This window comes from Aedes albopictus, chromosome 3 (assembly GCF_035046485.1).
Source record: "Aedes albopictus strain Foshan chromosome 3, AalbF5, whole genome shotgun sequence".
In the NCBI taxonomy this organism is placed as follows: domain Eukaryota; kingdom Metazoa; phylum Arthropoda; class Insecta; order Diptera; family Culicidae; genus Aedes; species Aedes albopictus.
The window spans coordinates 275,926,371-275,945,682 of record NC_085138.1 but is presented as its reverse complement, the minus strand read 5'-3'; the positions used below and the strand labels follow the sequence as shown (position 1 = coordinate 275,945,682).

The 19,312-nt window shown below is 43.6% G+C and overlaps 1 protein-coding gene across 5 annotated transcripts in view; it reads right to left on the bottom strand.

Moving 5' to 3' along the window:
• Nucleotides 1–19,312, bottom strand: part of LOC109402333 (QRFP-like peptide receptor) — a 40,864-nt gene that overhangs the window by 1,079 nt on the left and 20,473 nt on the right. For 3 of the 5 annotated variants that reach the window (XM_062860917.1, XM_019674999.3, XM_062860916.1), the window contains exons 2-3: nucleotides 402–541; nucleotides 27–330 (exon numbers count right to left, since the gene is read on the bottom strand). In XM_062860917.1, the coding sequence (XP_062716901.1) occupies nucleotides 27–330; nucleotides 402–470 (373 nt within the window). In that variant the 5' untranslated portion in view covers nucleotides 471–541. The remainder of the gene's footprint in view (nucleotides 1–26; nucleotides 331–401; nucleotides 542–19,312) is intronic. The other 2 variants (XM_062860918.1, XM_062860919.1) reach the window with 1 other exon arrangement.

Below are 19,312 nucleotides of genomic sequence, written 5' to 3'. Positions count from 1 at the left end.
CCTTGAACGCTATTTTCTAAAATCACCTTCTAAGAATCCCTCCAGCTTACATCCAATGCATCCCATAACATAATTTTGGTAAAAATCATGCAGCATGAACATTACCGGACAGATGATCAAGGTCGCCAAGTCTGCTACGGCCAGATTTGCGATCAGCATATTGGTTGGAGTTTTAAGGGCTCGAATGGTGAAAATTATGCACAGTAGAGCGATATTGCCGAAAATGCCGAACGTGATCAACGGTAGGAAGGTGACGGTTTTGATCACAATTTCCCAAACAGGGATGGTAACCCATATCTCTCGTGGATAGTTGTAGATACTAACGTTCATCTGAAAATAAAACAAAATGAGTGTCAATCATTCCGCGGTATTAACATAGGTATGGAAATTAATTTAATTACCAGAGAAAGGTCTTCATCGGTGTCATAATGTACAAATTTACTCATACATCTGGATGAATTCATTGGCATTTTTTATTTTTTTATAATATATCTTTTGATGGTGATTTTCGTATATTCTAATCCTGTTTATTCGGAATAATCTGTTCAACCAAAAAAGTTTTCAATTTTTCATTTCATATTGTCAGAAAATGTTGTTGGTAATTCTAAAAATGAACATTCAATAACGGGTAAGTTTGATGACGAGCTAGTGTCGAGTTATTGTTTGTGTGGGGTGTGAATATAGTTTACTTTTACTGTTATACCCCTTGCGTGTCAGTCCTCTAGCAAGCATGAGCACCATGACAATGGTGTCAGTGTGAAGCGTGTGAAGCTGCCTCATTAAGGAGAGGAGCTTCGGCGGAGCAAGTCGCCTTCATCGTGTTGATTTTTTGGAACAAAGATTTTCCTATCCCTGTCAGGGTCCAGAAAAACTGTGCAAAATCGGGATGAGATTAGTTGCTTTTCCGCATTCCACACTGCGATTAAAATTTGTATGAAGAAGAAGGACTGCGAAATGGTGCGGTCAATATGGAAGATCAAACCAGTTGAATTATGCAGGCAGCTGTCTCAACACAACCAAATAATATATGCGCCTGAACGTTTACCAAACATTTCCTTTGATCGCCTGAGCGATCGTAGAGCTGTTTACATCTTTCATAGGTGTCCAAAACTAACTATCCTTTCCCATCCCTCAGCAGTCGCAAGGACGTGGTCAGAACAGTTCTCGACCATTGGAAGATTGCGTCAGTCTTGTCTAAGAGTCTGAGATTAATCCCAAATCTTTGTGCTTTTATTCGGACGGGAAGGAAGCAACCCGTATAACAGCGGTCTAGGACTGTACTACCTACAAACTTGTGCGACTCGCTTAATGCTAATGCTAAGGCTAGAAAGAAACTTTCAACTTTGCTCTGGTCCTTACAAGTTCTAATCTCATACTTTTACGCTATCTAAGAGTTGTTTGGTTAACTAGAAGTGTAGCGTGGACACTGTTGTTCAACTTCCTTCAGCTATTTGAATGAGTGTAATCAGTTTCGTACCTTTTAATTCCGCCCTATGTTGCTTATCCTTTGACAGATTCGCGTATTTCGACTACCACTTGTAATCTTCCTCAGTGTCAGTTATCCACTCGAAGGAAGATTACAAGTGGTAGTCGAAATACGCGTATCTGTCAAAGGATAAGCAACATAGGGCGGAATTAAAAGGTACGAAACTGATTACACTCATTCAAAGAGGGTATTCTGCTTAGAGTCGGTACAAAATCACTTCAGCTAGATTGAGGAGGTCGGTTCGTCCCGAACGTCTGAACACCAAGGCTCCTGTACGGTTCAAACAGTGTCTGTTCTGGGATCCAACGGTAGAGTATGAAATGATGTATCGCATCATCTATAACTAAGGTGGCATCAGGTGGGAGCCTAGAATTAGTTTCTAAGCGAACCATACCCACACGCCACCTTTTGCACCGGGAGATGACCGAGCACCGGGGCATACGGAAAAGCTGGGCAGCAAGGACGATAGTCCTGGGGCCTGACAGCCCCCCCCCCCCCCTTTGCGAGTCGGCCGCGTAGTCGCCGGTTAAGAATAGGACCACTAACCCCAATTAAAGGTGTCAAGCGACCCGTGCTGAGAAATGAGTGATCGAGGGGGTGAAAAAGATGCTCGATCTTTAACGGAGCCTGTGGGGTGCCTGGGAATCCCCCACAGTAAGCTGTCCCTTCCCACGTAAATGCAGGGCTCTGGCGTGGTGGACATTCATTCCCGTGCTACTCGTGGGATGTAAACATGAAATCTAACAAAAACAATCAAAACTCAGGTGGAAGTAGTGGTGGGATCAACCCCTTCGCAAGAAGCGGGTTGATGAGGTCTCCGACAAGGAGAAGTGAAGAGATAGGCGCTGGAAGCTGCTTACGCAGCTCAAGCGTGGGTGCTCCAGTCCACTTCCCGGCAAGCCAGCCGGTGGAGGTTATGGACGGAGCGTGGTTGTTGAGAGCCGTCAACCGAGAATCCAAAGGACTGTCCACAATAGAGGTGGCTGAGCAGCAGCTTTGCAAAATCATCGGCTTTGCGTCCACTAAGTCGAACATAAGCAAGGACCTGAAAACGGCCTTGCTTCGACTTAAGGTGTCGAACGACGATGCCAAGCAGGAGCATGCGGCACTCGTGTTGCTGACTGCTGCAGCAGCGGACCCTTTTTTTTTTTTTTTTTTTTTTTCCTTCTAAACCATAGGGGGATAATCTGCTCAACAGACACCCTAACAGAAGGTTAGGGTAGTGTAGGTCTGACAGGCTGTCTTCTACAACAAAAGTAAAATCCAGGACTACTCTCTCCTCGTACCCACTAAACCATTCCTATGGTCGCCAAACCCTACGTCTCTCCGGAACCACCAAGAAGGTATTGCTTCAGAGAGGGGCTAGTGCACATCGCACCCACAAGGTTAGCTGCGTAGCCTGCAGCAACGAACATCGATGACTCGCTTTGGAGAGTCCATCACGGTAGCATGCTGGCGCTTAGCCAGTTTCCCGAGTGGTCCTCGCCACTCCCTTTGTCCTCGGAAGGCGGGCAGGGTCAACCCCGCCCGCGCCCTACTGCTGAGCGGACATCAAGAACTGATGCCCACGTGCAACCCGATCTGACCTGCCCGCAAGGAAGGGTATCACTACCCTTCAGGCCCTATCAGATGCACCCGTAGGTTGCAGACAGCAGGATCTCACCTACCCCGACCCTTGCCGGGGACCCCTTTCCAACCGCGGGCTCGGATCCAACCCAGTAGACCGACGCCACGACAGCACCGCTACCGGGACTTCCTCTCCGCGGCCACTTAATCGTTGTAAGGGTCGATCTCGACCGCAGGGCACCGGTATGACCTACGAAGCCGACTCCGAACCCCTGGACCACCTCTTGTACTGCATCTGGACTAGCCATTCTCCGAGTCCACGCGCCACCTCCTCTGTAGCTCCCAGACGATGTGGGTAATAGCCGTTGAAACGGCGTTCCAGCCAAACTCATCCCTACACATCCTCTGGACCAAGTTGTCCGGAGTTGTGTCTTCCCCGCATGTGGCAAGCATGCGGTCACGCATTGTGCGAAAACGCGGGCACACGAACAAAACGTGTTCCGCCGTTTCCTCTAAACCATTGCACACTGGGCATTCGGGAGAATCCGCATGCCCGAAACGGTGTAGATACTGTCGGAAGCAACCATGACCTGTAAGGACCTGTGTCAGGTGGAATGTGACTTCCCCATGGCGCCTATTAATCCAACTATCTACCCTCGGTATCAACCTATAGGTCCACCTTCCTTTGGTGGAACTGTCCCACGCGCGCTGCCATTTGACCATAGAGGCCATCCTGACAGTCCTGCGTATGCCTCTTGTGCCGCGCATTTCGAAGCACTCCATGTCCTCACTGATAAGAATGCTGATAGGCACCATACCAGTAATGACGCAGAGAGCGTCGTGTGACACGGTACGGTACGCGCTCGCAACCCTCAGGCACATAAGCCTGTAAGTACTTTCAAGCTTCCGTCGGTAGCATTTAGTACTTAGCGCGGTGCCCCACGCCGGGCCGCCATACCTAAGTATGGATGTAGCAACACTAGCCAGAAGCTTGCGCTTACTGGCGTACACCGCAGAGCTATTGGACATCATCCGGGACAGTGCCGCAATAGCTGTGGAGGCTCTTTTACAGGCATAATCGACGTGGCTACCGAAGGTAAGCTTATCGTCGATCATCACGCCCAAGTGTTTGACGGAGCGCTTTGACAGGATAGTACAGTCTCCTACACTGATCTCCGTCTGCTGCTCCGACTTCAGGTTGTTAACAACCGTCACCTCTGTCTTGTGGTGAGCCAGCTCCAGTTTCCTGGACCGCATCCACGCCTCCACAACCTTGATCGAGTGGTTGGTAGTCAACTTTACCTCCTCGATCGTTTCACCGTAGACTTCGAGCGTAATGTCGTCGGCAAATCCGACAATCACCACTCCCACTGGATACTCTAACCTCAACACCTCGTCGTACATGACATTCCATAACACCGGACCCAGGATGGAACCTTGCGGGACTCCTGAGGTTATGTGAAAGCACTTCCGACCCACCTCCGTGTCGTAGACTAGTACACGATTCTGAAAGTAACTTCCGAGAATCTTGTACAGGTACTCCGGTATCCCCAGACGCAAGAGCGCATCGGCAATAGCAGACCAGCTGGCACTATTAAACGCATTCCTTACATCCAGAGTCACTACCGCGCAAAAGCGAATTCCCCTCCTCTTAGGCTCGAGTGCTTTCTCGGCGGTTTTTGTAACCGACAAGATAGCGTCTACGGTGGACCTCCCCTTCCGGAAGCCGTACTGGTTACTCGAAAGACCATTTTCGCCCTCGGTGAACCGCAACATTCTATTGAGGATGATCTTTTCGAGCACCTTCCCCGCCGTGTCAATCAAGCATATTGGTCTATATGCCGACGGGTCTCCGGGTGGTTTCCCCGCCTTTGGCAATAGTACCAGGCTCTGCCTCTTCCAAGCTTCTGGGAAAACTCCCTCGTCCAGGCATTTCTGCATAGCAGACCTGAACATCTCGGGAGCCTCTGCAATAGCTACTTTTAAGGCCAGGTTCGGAACTCCGTCCGGACCTGGGGCCTTGCCTACGCTAAGGGACTTAGCTATCCCCGCAAGTTCCACATCGGTGACCCTCTCCTCATCACCAGCCCCAGTCCCCGGCTGTCCTACGAAAGGAGGCCAAGGACTAGGATCATGACGCGGAAAAAGTCCTCCAATGATCCCCTCCAACATCTCTGCAGATTGCTCTGTAGGAGCCATCACACCTCTCGTCTTGGCCATAACGATCCTGTAGGCGTCACCCCACGGGTTCGTATTGGCACTCTGACAGAGACCCTCAAAGCAGGCCTTTTTGCTTGCTCTTATCTCGGTCTTAAGCGCGGCTTTTGCAGCGGCGAACACCACCCGCCGTTCGTTTCGCTCTTCCTCTGATCGTGCTCGCTGCATCCGCCGCCTAGCCCTTAGGCAGGCGCGGCGCAGGTCCGCAATCGCGTCGGTCCACCAGTAAGCCGGTGGCCTCCCATTTCTAGGGTGGACTCGCCTAGGCATGGTCGCATCACACGCACGTGAGAGCACCGCTACCAGCTCGTCGCCGTCTAAACCGATTAAGTTTCGCTCACGGCGGAGCGCCTCCCTAAATACCCCTTCGTCGAAGTATGATGTCTTCCACCTGCGAGGGCTTGGCCTTGACCTAGCCGCCTCTTCTTCTATCCGCTGTCTGCTGTTATTGTAGTCGATACTGTAGCGAACCGCCAGGTGGTCGCTGTGAGTGTAGCCATCATCTACTCTCCAGTTCGAACTACTTGTTAGGCCAGGACTGCAAAAGGTCACGTCAATAATTGACTCCGCTCCATTCCGACTAAAGGTACTCTTGGTACCGACATTAGCCAAGTCGACATCTAAGATGGCCAGTGTTTCTAGCAGGATCTGACCCCGCTGGTTCGTGAAACGGCTTCCCCATTCCACGGCCCAGGCATTAAAGTCGCCCGCTATTACCACCGGCCTTCGCCCTGTTAGCACGGTCGTTAAGCGGTCCAGCATTTGCGTGAACTGCTCGATCGGCCACCGCGGAGGCGCATAACAGCTACAGAAGAAGACCCCGTTTACTTTGGCGACCACGAAGCCCTCATAGGTAGTAGACACCAACTCCTGAACGGGGTATTTACCCGTCGTCCATATCGCCGCCATTTTTCTGGTCCCATCCGCGACCCAGTTGCCGTTGCCGGCGGGTACTCGGTATGGGTCCGATATGATGGCGATATCCGTCTCCCACTCAGAAACTGCCTGACAAAGCAGTTGCTGAGCCGCATCACAGTGGTTCAGGTTCAGCTGCGTTACCTGCACTGTGATTTGTTGTTCACTGCGGCTTTCTTGAAGGCCGGGCACCTTGGACCACCCATCGGATGTCTGTTGTTCGAGGATTTCCCGGTACAGATCATACAGATAGGCGGACTCGTGCAGCTTTGGGCCTTATGACCTTCAGCGCCGCATCGCCTGCACAGTTTGCGCCTGTCGGGGCCTTTGCAGTCCCACGACTTGTGTCCTGGTTCCAGACACCTGAAGCAAACCTCTGGTGGCTCGTGGAATGTCAGGTGACATACACACCAACCCACCTTTATGCTCCCTACTTTAACGGACTTTTTGACGTCCGCCACAGGTAGCTGAACCAAAGCTACCTGTGTCCCTGCTGGCCCTTTCCGTAGCTTAACGGCTGCGGCGGCCACCTGCACATCGCGCTGTTGCCGCAGTGCCGTGACGAGCTCTTCCACTTCGGTGATCTCATCGATGTCCTTGACCTTCAGAGTCGCCTCATGTGTCAAAGCCCTCACCTGCACACCCTCACCAAGGACCTCTTCTGCCAGCCTCTTATAGGCGGCGCCCTTGTGCTCCTTCTGGCGCTTCAGCTCCAGGATCATCTCGCCCGTACGAGTACGTCTAATACTGCGTACGTCGGCTCCAAGACCCTCAAGCTTGGCGTCGCTTCGCATCATCTTCAAGACGTCCGAGTACTTGGACTGTTCCGTCTTGATGACGATAGCGTCGCCTTTCTCGCGCTTGGCACCTGCCCTCCTACGCCTTGGCTTGGCGTCCTGCGCTACTACCTGCGGATTAGCCTTCTTCTTCTTCCGCTCTACCTTCGTCCAAGGGGGGTCCTCCCCTTGGATCGCCCTACTCTGTGGCTGTTGAGGGCCCACTAGCGGTCGCAACCCCTTGTTCCCCTCGTTCCGGGACGGGCCAGCCTTTTCAGGCCCACCCTTCCCAACTTTCCGGGAACCCTGGCTGGGGTCCGACCTTCCGGCATTATTACCGACTTTCGGGGTAATGATTCGCCTGGCCTTGCGGGCACCGCCAGACAGCTCCTCGCCTGACGGTTGCCTCGCCCGCTTCTGCGATTGCTTGCCCCGTTTGTCGCGAGCAGTCGCTTCCGCCTTATTTGGACTTCCTGCGAAGGAGAAGGCCTCCGTTTGGGTAAACTTCGGCACTTTCTCATTTGCAGGCTCCGCTGCTGCAGCAGTCAGCAACGCGAGTGCCGCGTGCTCCTGCTTGGCATCGTCGATCGACGCCCTAAGTCGAAGCAAGGCCGTTTTCAGGTCCTTGCTTATGTTCGACTTAGTGGACGCAAAGTCGATGATTTTGCCAAGCTGCTGCTCAGCCACCTCTATTGCGGACCGTCCTTTGGATCCTCGGTTGACGGCCCTCAACAACCACGCTCCGTCCATAACCTCCACCGGCTGGCTTGCCGGGAAGTGGACTGGAGCACCCACGCTTGAGCTGCGTACGCAACTCCCAGCGCCTATCTCCTCACTTCTCCTTGTCGGAGATCTCATCAACCCGCTTCTTGCGAAGGGACCCTGCAAATGAGAAAGTGCCGAAGTTTACCCAAACGGAGGCCTTCTCCCTCGCAGGAAGTACGAAACAGGCGGAAGCGAATGCTCGCGACAAACGGGGCAAGCAATAGCAGAAGCGGGCGAGGCAGCCGTCAGGAGAGGAGCTGTCTGGCGGTGCTCGCAAAGCTAGGCGAATCATTACCCAGAAAGTCGGTGATAATGCCGGAAGGTCGGACCCCAGCCAGGGTTCCCGGAAAGCTGGGAAGGGTGGGCCTGAAAATGCTGGCCCGTCCCGGAACGGTGGGAACAAGGGGTTGCGACCGCTGGTGGGCCCTCAGCAGCCACAGAGCAGGTAAGGTAGAGCGGAAGCAGAAGAAGAAGAAGACGAATCCGCAGGTAGTAGCGCAGGACGCCAAGCCAAGGCGTAGGAGAGCAGGTGCCAAGCGCGAGAAAGGCGACGCGATCGTAATCAAGACGGAACAGTCCAATTACTCGGACGTCTTGAAGACGATGCGAAGCGACGCCAAGCTTGAGGGTCTTGGAGCCGACGTACGCAGTATTAGACGTACTCGTACGAGCGAGATGATCCTGGAGCTGAAGCGCCAGAAGGAACACAAGGGCGCCGCCTACAAGAGGCTGGCAGAAGAGGTTCTTGGTGAAGGTGTGCAGGTGAGGGCTCTGACACATGAGGCAACTCTGAAGGTCAAGGACATTCATGAGATCACCGAAGTGGAAGAGCTCGTCACGGCCAGGGGCGTACAATTTCGTTTCAATGATACACTTTCATGCAACATTTGAATGAGTAACTTCAAGTGTTTCATACATTTTTCTAATGACTCGGTCGTTAAAAAAAACTTTTCCACTCATCGTAGCACTCGGTAGTCTCCCACCCGGTCGCATTGCTTGTGCTTCACCCGTCAGAGCATTAGTGTCTCACTGGTGCGCGCTAGTCTCTCAATGGTTACGGGCGCCGGTGAATTGGATTTAAGCGGTCGAATTTGTTATCCTCTTTCATAAAACATATTTATCATTCTATTGGCGTGCACCACTATTTAAAAATGTGGTTTAAATATTGTTTTAGCATGTTGAAGTATTTCAATGACTCATAAATGAAACGAAAATCCAAGTGTATCATCCCATGTTTCATACACACTTGTTTCTGTAGCAGCAACGAGCGAGTGTGTTGCTGGGTGAGAGATGAAGCATCACAGCAGTCCGTTCGCATGGGAAACGATTTGCTACAGTCGTCGTACGTCATGTTTTCCTTTCGAAATTGCACGACCCTGGTCACGGCACTGCGGCAACAGTACGATGTGCAGGTGGCCACCGCAGCTGCTAAGCTACGGAAAGGGCCAGCAGGGACACAGATAGCTTTGGTTCAGCTACCTGTGGCGGACGTCAAAAAGTCCGTTAAAGTAGGGAGCATAAAGGTGGGTTGGTGTGAATGTCACCTGACATCCCATGAGCCACCAGAGCACAGTGGGATCATTCTGAAAAAAGACGATCAAAACCTCTAAGAGTCGTTAGATGACATTTTAGCATACAGGTGTCTTTGGAAGATGTGTTCAGAAAAATCTTCTCTATTTTTATGCATATTCACTGTATGGTAAAACTGTAGGGTGAACCCGATCAAAAAAATATTTTTTCAAAATATTTTTTTAGAGGGTAGATGTCTTTAGCAAAGTTGTAGAACAAGTAATTTCAAGTATCTTTGCTGAAGACACCATATAGCTTGGACTTCATTTTTTGGGAGAAAATATGAAAGTTTTAAAAAACAACCTCAAAATCATTTTTTTTGAACTTTTCCATGATTATATTGTAAAATTTCAACGTGATATGTTCTACAAGTTTGTAGATACTACTGGAATACACTATCTTGCCGAAGACACCAACTCTGTAAAATTAAAAATTGCTCCAGTAAACCAATTTTTTTGAAAATTTTTCACTATTTTCACTATTGAATATTTTTTGAATAGGCACTTTTTGGCAACCGTGCTATCAAAATTTCAATGCTTTATCATGTCCAGAATAGACCAAAAATGACTTAACAATCGGGTCTGATAAGGCACTTTGATTTCTGATGCTATTTTAATAGTCATTTTTCAAAGGAAATATTCAAAAATTTCATACAAATCATTTAATGACACATTCTACGGGCCCCGTATCATCAATACCAATTTTTCAAAGTTGAGTTATGGCATATTTGACATTTTTATCATATTCTATATTACTTTTGTCATCCAAAAATGCATTCGACATGATATTAGTGTGACAATAAATATAAATTGAACGACGATTAAGGCTAACATTAAAATCGTGATTTTAGGTCTTTTAGGCACACTTTTCATCCAAACTGTCGTATTTTAAACACCAATACACTGATTTTTCAAAAGTCTTCCATCATTTGTAGATAAATGTATGAAGATTTTTTAGCATAAAAAGATTTTTAATCGGAAGACTTAACAACTCTGAAATATGGCTGATCATAGCATGGGTTTTTATTGCGTTGTAACGTCACGGAAAATCAACATTTTCAAATTTTATTCAAATACGGAAAACGTTACAAATATAAAATTTTGTATGCTCTTTGTACTCGAAAAGATCTTTCAAATGAGATTAAAAGAAAGAAAATCGGTTAACGGAAGCCTGAGTTTCACCTGGTTGAAGTTTGCGTTGTAACGTCACGAAAAATTTCTGTGGAAAAGACCAAACTTCTGAATTGGACAAACGTAGTTCTATATTCAAAACAGTTTCGTCGTATGAGCTCTTTTTCAAGATATCGTTTATAAATTGCGTACCATTGCCCGTTCATTAACTAAGTATACTTTTGAAGGACGGGGGATATGGTGTTTGGCCAAAATCTACGATGTAATTGTACTACGATATTGTAAAATTTTTCAATCGTAATCAAATACCACTCAAACCGAAAATTTATGTGATATCAGTGGCCAATTATGTCGGGGCCCGTGGCGTAGTGGTCCACACATTCGCTTCATAAGCGGATAGTCATGGGTTCGATCCCAGCCCCGGCCCTTGCAATTTTTCGTCAGTTGCTCTTCCCCCCGAGAGCAGCTGGCACCTGACCCTCTTCGGAGCATATAGCTCTAACGGACCCGGAATTTGGATGTCGGCGAACCGCAACGCATAATGGACGACCCCCCAATTCGACTGGAAAAGTAACAGCAGACCACAGTATCATCGTGCTCATCATTCTACTGGTGACAGGGTAGACAAGTGGAAGCAGCACAAAGGGACCAGTTCGATATATCGTCGGTTTCCTGCAATAGGGGCACAACTCAAAAAATGTGAATTTTCAGAATGAGCGTTTGAAAATTGGCAATCTTGAAGCACATCCTACAAGTTCACTTATTTCTCTCATTATTAGACAAAAGTATACGAATTTTGATTGTTGTATCATGGAAAGGGACTGAAGGACTATCTCTTTCATAAATTTTAGATTACTATTTTTCATCGACTATTGAAAAAGTTGACTGATTTTGAGTTGTGCCTTTACTTCGGAAAATTGGTGAAAATGCAAAAATCTCGCGTTTCTCATCGAATTTCGGAACGGGTCTTTGTCAGATGAAAGTTTGCATAGTTTTTCATCATTTGCCATCAAAACCTCAAAAATGACAAATTTTGAGTTGTGCCCCTATTGCAGGAAACCGACGATATGTAGTACAATTAAAATAGAATACATTTAGGCGCTGTACAAAGTGTAAGTGCAACGTCCAATTGGAATCGCTCATGTAGTGCCCTAGTGGACAAAAGAGCTGTAAATTAGGTTAAGCGATTAAGAATAAAAAAAAAAAATCAGTGGCCAACAGACGAAACACTGACGAAATTACAAAGTTATTAAGTTGGTCAAAGACTTACAGTTGATGGATAGTTTGATTTAGAGTTCCACCAACAGGCAGCGCTAGAGAACTTCCAAATTTTAAATTTCATACATCTCAGGATCCCTATTACATAGAAATACGATTTATTCGGCAAAGTTGTTTGGTAAGTAAAGGATTTGCAGTTGATTTACCAATAGATGTGAGTTTTTGCCACTAGAAGACGTTAGTTTCCAATTTGCAAAAGCAGGCAAGGGATTAGAATTTCTTGAAAAGTATTCTACAAGCTGGAACTTTTTTCACTTTGGACATATTGTATTCAAATCAAATTATAATCAAAGTTCAACATATAATTCTTAACATTCAAAATTTAATTTGATTTGATTCACTTATTCCTTAGATATAAGAGTTAATAGAACAACAGTCAAAAATATGATTCTGCTTAAAGCGCTCCACCTTTGTGTAGAGCTAACCAATCAAGTCCAATATTGTACAAATTACAGATAACAAAATCAGGAACTATCAGTCAAAATTTAAGAATTTTTGATATATTTTACAAAAAGTTACGGCTTGTTGAATGTGTTTTGGGTAATTAATAAAATTAACATGCTTTTGAAAATTTGCAACTAGCACCACTGTGTGGAAGAAAATAATACCATACGGCAATTAAACTGAAAATCCTTGATCTACCAAACAACTTTAATGAAGCAACCATCTTTCCAATTATTTTTTGTTATTTGTTTTGAGAGACTTTACCCAGAGGGGGCATTCGTCTCTATTTCCAATTAATCACGATCCTGAGATAAGTAAAACTAAAAATGTGTATGCTCTCTAGCGCCTCCTAGTGGAACGATTTGAAATCATACGGCCCATCAATTGAAAGTTCTTGACCAGCCAAACAATTTTGCCGAGGACACCAACTGTCTAAATAATTAGGATCTTGAAATATATGGGATGAATATTACGTCAGTGTTACATCTATTTGTGATATAAGAATCGCCGACAAACAGACCTAATACCTACGAAATTGAAACTCATATATCTCAGGACTCTAATAACTTAGACTTTAGTCTTTTAGAATGTTGATGTCTTTGGAAAAGTTGTTTATCTTGTCAAGAATTTTCAGTTTGAAAGCCATTTGGTTCAAGTTTCTAACTGACTAGTGGTAGTTGAAATTTTGAAAAATCATGCACTTTATATTTATTCAAATAATATTCAACATGTTGTAACTTCTTATAAAGTACCCAAAGATTTTGCCAAAAAAAGTTTCTCAACTAGTCAAAATTTGTTGAAAACTTTTTGAGAAATTCTAAACTATTGTAAACTTTTAATTAGCGTCGCCCAGTGTGTCTGAATCTCACATCCAATAGTGAATCAGCTGTATGTTTTTGACTTATCAAACAACTTTGCCAAAGACACTAACTCTCTAAGTAATTATGACTCTGACATATATAGGATGAATTTTTTTTGTCAGAATTAGGTCATTTTGTCTCTGGAATCACAGAAATTGATGCCCCTAAGTAGTATGCAGATCCTCAGGTATGTCTTTGTTTCAATAACTGCTCGCAAATCTTAAAGCGTTTTTAATTGAATCAATGACATTGTATAAATTATTGAAAAAATGTTTAATTCGACCGTGTGATGAGTTACATGCTGAAAAATTTAAATATCTGGCGGTGCAAAATAATGGATCTCAGCGCGCTAGTCTTTGGAACAAAACTAGAAGAATATGGGTGATACTAAACCGAAGATGGGTGCCGGTGTCATTAACCTTCATGAAGGAGTATTCATACTATTGATAGCAATAACTTGGCCCCGAGTCATTTATCACAAAACGGATTTTCAATAGAATAAAGTTCTCTTTGAAGTAGTGAAGATAATGCAATGATATATTCACAAATTCGGGTAAAGGAGACTGGGCAAAAATGTATGGAGTCTGGGCCCGGAATGTACACCAATGACCCATATCTCTTTCGATAGGTCTAATTGAGACAAGCAAAAGTTGCTATGGGGTCAAAAATATTCATCATGGGAGAAAAAAGTTATTTGACATTTTTTGGGATGGATTTTAGTTGTTTTTTGTTGTAATTATTTGCATTATTTTTCACAAGCAACCAATCTCAAATAAACCAAATATCTCATCTGACAGTGTTATACTCAATGATAAGTCATTCTATACAAAAAGACGATACTAATGATTTCAAGGACAGGCCAGTGCATAGAAATGGTTGGGGTTTCTGCAAGTTCTTTGGAAAAAATGGAGGGGCACGTAGTGTATTAATCTAGGTATTAATATTATATTAATATTAATATATAACCAAAGGTATTATACTTGAAACCCTTCCCTTGAGCAAGTGCTTGTGCAATGTTCAGATTGTTGAAACACAGTTAAACATATAAAAATATAAGGGAAGTATGAAAAAAAAATCAAGCTTTATTCGACCAACCCGATTGTCGCAAGGGTTGTGAGGCAAGGATGTACTATCGCCGCTACTGTTCCTAATCGTAATCAACGAAATATTTGTGGGGGCATTTGACCGTGCATCGAATTGTAGGCTACATTAGCAGCCCATCACTATGGAGCAACTAAACGACTTCGATTTGGCTAATGATGTAGCCCTACTAGACCAATGGTGCTTTGTCAAGTAGAGTAAGCTCAATGACCTAACCGAACGTACTTTGCGGCAAGTCTAACTATCAATGTCAGCAAGACCAAATAATTATATGACAACACGGACTACCCCTCCAACTAAACAGTAGCTGGAAGAGCAGTAGAGAAGGTCAAACACTTTTAATATCGTGGATATCTTGGAATCAAGGAATAAATGATAGAAGTGGTGAAGAAGATGCTCCATCGTTAAAGAAGCGTGTTGTGTAGTACCTATGCACCCCTCACAGTAGTTTGTCCCTCACGCATTAACGCATGACGTGGTTAACGTTTTCCCACTGCTACTCATGGTATTGCAAACTGAGAGCAACAATAATCAAAAATCAGTTAGTAGCGGTAGTGGCGAGCCCCAGATAACCTGTTTGCACGTATAATGAAGTTATGACCGTGTTTTAGTACTTTTATGCAGTTAAGTTACATCGCATACGATGCAGCAAAAGTGCCTTATGCATGCAAAACTGGAGCCAATATACGTGCATTGGCGAAACTACAATAACGCCATAATTCCTGAAGCCACTTCATCTTGTGTGATGTACGGTGTGCCTTATTGCGACGTAACATAGCACATTATGCGACCTTCTAATATTAGAGAAAAAAAAAACAATTATTGTCATCTCAGTGTCGAACTAATGACCTTTGGATTATCGAGCCCCACTTTACATGCGTGTTCGCCATACTGTCTGGAGATAAAACCGAGAGTTTATAACCATAACGATGACTATTCACAGTTTTGTAGTTATTTGGCACTGCATGGACAGTCCAACAACATCTCTTCCAATGTTTTCACACATTAAATCAACGTAAACGTTTCTAGCTTATGCGAGTTTTTATGCTCCCTTTAATGAGTTCATTATTTCTTTCATGCGATACGCATACACCAATGCGAGTGAAACCGGCATAATATGAGAAGTACCAAGAGAAGTCGTATAATCATCGCAGTATGCAATTAAGCGAATTCATTTGATACATTGCGAGTTTTGCGCACATTTTCGCGAATAATAAAAAAGTCCACAGCGACCACAGATTAGGGCGGGTAAGGGGGAGAACGCTTTGTAGACCTTCTGGACAGGTAGAAAAAGAAAAGAAAGAAGAATGAGGAACATGAGCTTAGGGACGCTAAGCCAAGAAGAAGTATAAGGGCAAATGCCAAGGGCAAGAAGGAGGACACCCTCGTCATCCAGACATACGAGTCTAAGCACTTAGAGATTTTGAAGGCGATGATGAGCAATGCCAAGCTCACGGACTCTGAGGCCGCCGTACTCGAAAAAAAAAATACCTCGTGCTAAAGCACGGCAAAACCTGCAATTGACATGGATGAATCTATATAGTAAATAACACAGCGCAACATTTTTTTGTCTCAAGAGTAAACTTATGTGTCTCTGACAGATTTTGGGCCGCTGAATCCGAATCCGGGCTTAGATTTGCTCCAACACGTCACAATTTTGAGCTATACCTCAATTTATAGAGTAAAATATGCGATTTTGTGATTTTTTGACTGCAAGCCATTAAGCAAAGGAATATTTTTTTTAAGCAATCAAAATGTAAATTGGTCAATTAACATCTTAATTAACGTCTCATGCAAAAGAATTCGTTTTACCAAATCAAATATGATAGATTTAGGCATTAAAAGTTAGTATGTAAACTTGCATGCAACTTTTGGAGGGTGACTTGTATGGGAAATATCGTGCCTAACATAAATCGCTTAAAACTATCAAATTCGATTTGGTAAAACGAAATATTTTGCATGAGTCATTAATTTAGATGTTAATTGACCAATTTACCTTTTGATTTCTTAAAAAAAATATTTCCAGGCTTAATGGCTTGCAGTCAAAAAAGTCCAAAATCGCATATTTTACCCTATAAATTGAGGTATAGCTCAAAATTGTGACGTGTTGGAGTAAATCTGAGCCCGGATTCGGTTTCAGCGGTCCAAAATCTGTCAGAGACACTTAAGTTTGCTCTTGAGACAGACCAAAAGGTAATTTTTGTTACGCTGTGTAATCAACTCCTTTCCTGCTAAAGGCCTTTCAATACCGACATTAGAGCCAATACGAAACCTAGCATGGTCAGAGCCTTTAGCAGAGACCAAGCTGGTTCGTGAAACGGTGCACCGCGGTGTCCCCTTTCCACGGCCCAGGCATTGAAGTCACCCGTTACCCGGTTTTGTCCTACATACATAGTCGTAATACAGTCCAGTATCTGAGTGAACTGTTCCAATACCTACCCCTAGACGGGATATTTTCCCGTTGTTCATATTGCTGAGTCAAATGCCGACACAGTTGCTGATATCGGTGGATTTTTGGTATGGGTGGTCCGTTATGATGGTGATATCCATCTTCCACTCAGCGACTGTCTGAATCAGTAGTGCCTGGTCTGCGTCACAGTAGCTCAGGTTTGTACTGTGACTTATCAACAAAGGCATTTTAGATGCCAGGACATCTGTACATGCTGTTCGCGTATTTCCCGGAACAAATCAAGCACTTGAGATGGTTTATCCTGCTTTGCGCCCTATGACATTCGTCCCCACATCACCTACAAAGCTTGCTATTGTGCCTCTCGATATCATAATGAATCATCAGTTTATTCAAACACACACAGCTGTCTCTCAAAAACCCCAGCTTCATGTTCCCTTCAGTATTATCCAATTCTAGCTAGAATCCCAAGCTTCTATCTTTCAACTCCAATATTTTTTTGTAGTTCCCTTGAAATAACCACTTCCTCCTCAGAACCAGCAGCATGTTCCTAGAGCCCTCGGTAGCTCTTCAGAATACCCAGTTTCTGGAGGTTTTTCTCGCCTTCTCTAAGATTCGTCTGCTTCTTCACAGAATCTTGAACTTCCTGCTCTACCATGAGCTTTTTGCTCGATTCGTCAGCTTTTTCCACTAACTCTTTGCTTTTTACTAGCATCTTGCTCCATGAATCGCCAGCTTTTTCTTGAATTCCATTTTTGGAATAGCCCTAGGTATTCCTCTCGGTATCCGAATCTTCTTAGACCCATTACATGTATATTGCATTCACTTACTATTACCAAGGTTAAAAAGTTTTTGCTGAGATCAAACATTCAAAGTAATCAAACTTCTTATTGAAAGCATTGTCGTCTACCTAGAGTCACAATATTTCTGGTATCCTAACGGTACAGCAATGAATATTATTTTTAGAACCTTGTGCATCACACACATTGTAAAAACACCTTTAAATAAGTTTAATCAAGTTTCACTTGACTCGAAGTGTTTTTTTTCCGTTCTTCCCTTATATGTTGATGTTTCACTGTGTTTCAACTTTATAATCTGTACATTGCATAAGTTCTTGTTCAAAAGAAGGAACTTAAAGTATAATACTTTTGGTTATCCTTCTTCCACTATAATGATATTAATACCTAGATTAATACTCTACGCGCCTTTCACTTTTTCCGAAAAACTTGTAGAAATTCCAACCATTTCTATGCACTGGCCTGTCCCTGAAATCATTAGTATATTCTTTTTGTAATAGAATGACTTATCATTGAATATAACACTGTCAGATGAGATATTTGGTTTATTTGAGATTGGTTGTTTGTGAAAAATAATGCAAGTAATTACAATAAAAAACAACTAAAACCCATCCAAAAACATGTCAAATAACTTTTTTCTCCCATGATGAATATTTTTGACTCCATAGCAACTTTTTCTTGTCTCAATTAGACCTATCGAAAGAGATATGGGTCATTGGTGTACATTCCGGGCCCAGATTCACCCAGTCTCCTTTGGCTGATTATTCTGATTCTAACATGATGTGCATTTTCGTGACGTTACAACGCGAGCAGAACCCTGTTTGAAACTAAACGGGCGTTGTAACGTCACGAAATGTATAAGTCGATTATCCAAAAACAAATCCGAAATTTAAATGTTTTATTCCATTGAATTAAAGAACAAACCAATAAATTTCAATGGTGGAAAAAAAATCAGAATATAATAAAAATCCGAGCAGATATTTTAAGATGTTGGTAGCGCGTTAGAGAGGGTCGGATTCTAGCGCGTTGTAACGTCACGCTACAAATACGCATTTTGAACACGTTTTTCTAATGAATACTAAATGTTCATTAGGTCAAATATATCAGAAATTTTACAAGGAATCCGAATATGAAAAAATATTTTGAGGTTTACGCTCGTTTTTATGAGTTATAGTGGAAAATCTGACTACGAATGCGTCAAAACGTTGTAACGTCACGGTAGAATGTGTCTAATACAAACTGAAAACTCACGAAAACTTTTCGACATTAATATTTGTTAATCCAAATAGTATTCTTGTTGAACTAGTCTGCATTTCTAACACTGTGGTTGACTTTACATTGAATATACGACAAAAAATATCGCTTTTTAAATTTTTAGATGAATTTTTAACCCTTTCCTTCCCACGACTTTGAACGACTATATCTATGCTAAAAAGCGTTTCCGAAAAAAGTGCTTGAACAAAATTTATTGCAAATTGGCTAAATTTTTCGAAATCAATGAAAAAATTTTTGGATGTAAATCAATAGGTTTTTGATTGTTTATCAATAGTTCCACTATTGAAACAAGTAGTTAGTAGTTGGATCAACCTTATGAGGTTACAACCATATTTGTAAAATTATTGCATCATATTCATCTAATTCCATTTGTCCCGAATTCGCCGAAAATCGATGGTGCTGTAGAGCAACCATGGGAAGTAGAGGGTTAACACTATTTAAAAACTGTGTTTTTATCTAATTTTTTTATTGTAATTCCCAATGCATTTGTTTATGTTAAAATACAAACATTAATCAATTAACTAAAACAATGATAACATTTCTGTTCATTTGCTATGTTAACATGATAACTTCGGTTAAAAAACTAAAAAGGCGAAAATATAATGAATGCCTCTACAAGTTTTGTGTTGAAAATAGAAAAATAATAATAAAACGAGTGAAACATTATATCACATTGAAACAGCCAGTATCTGTTAGAGATATTCTAGGTTGTAAATCTTACGCCAT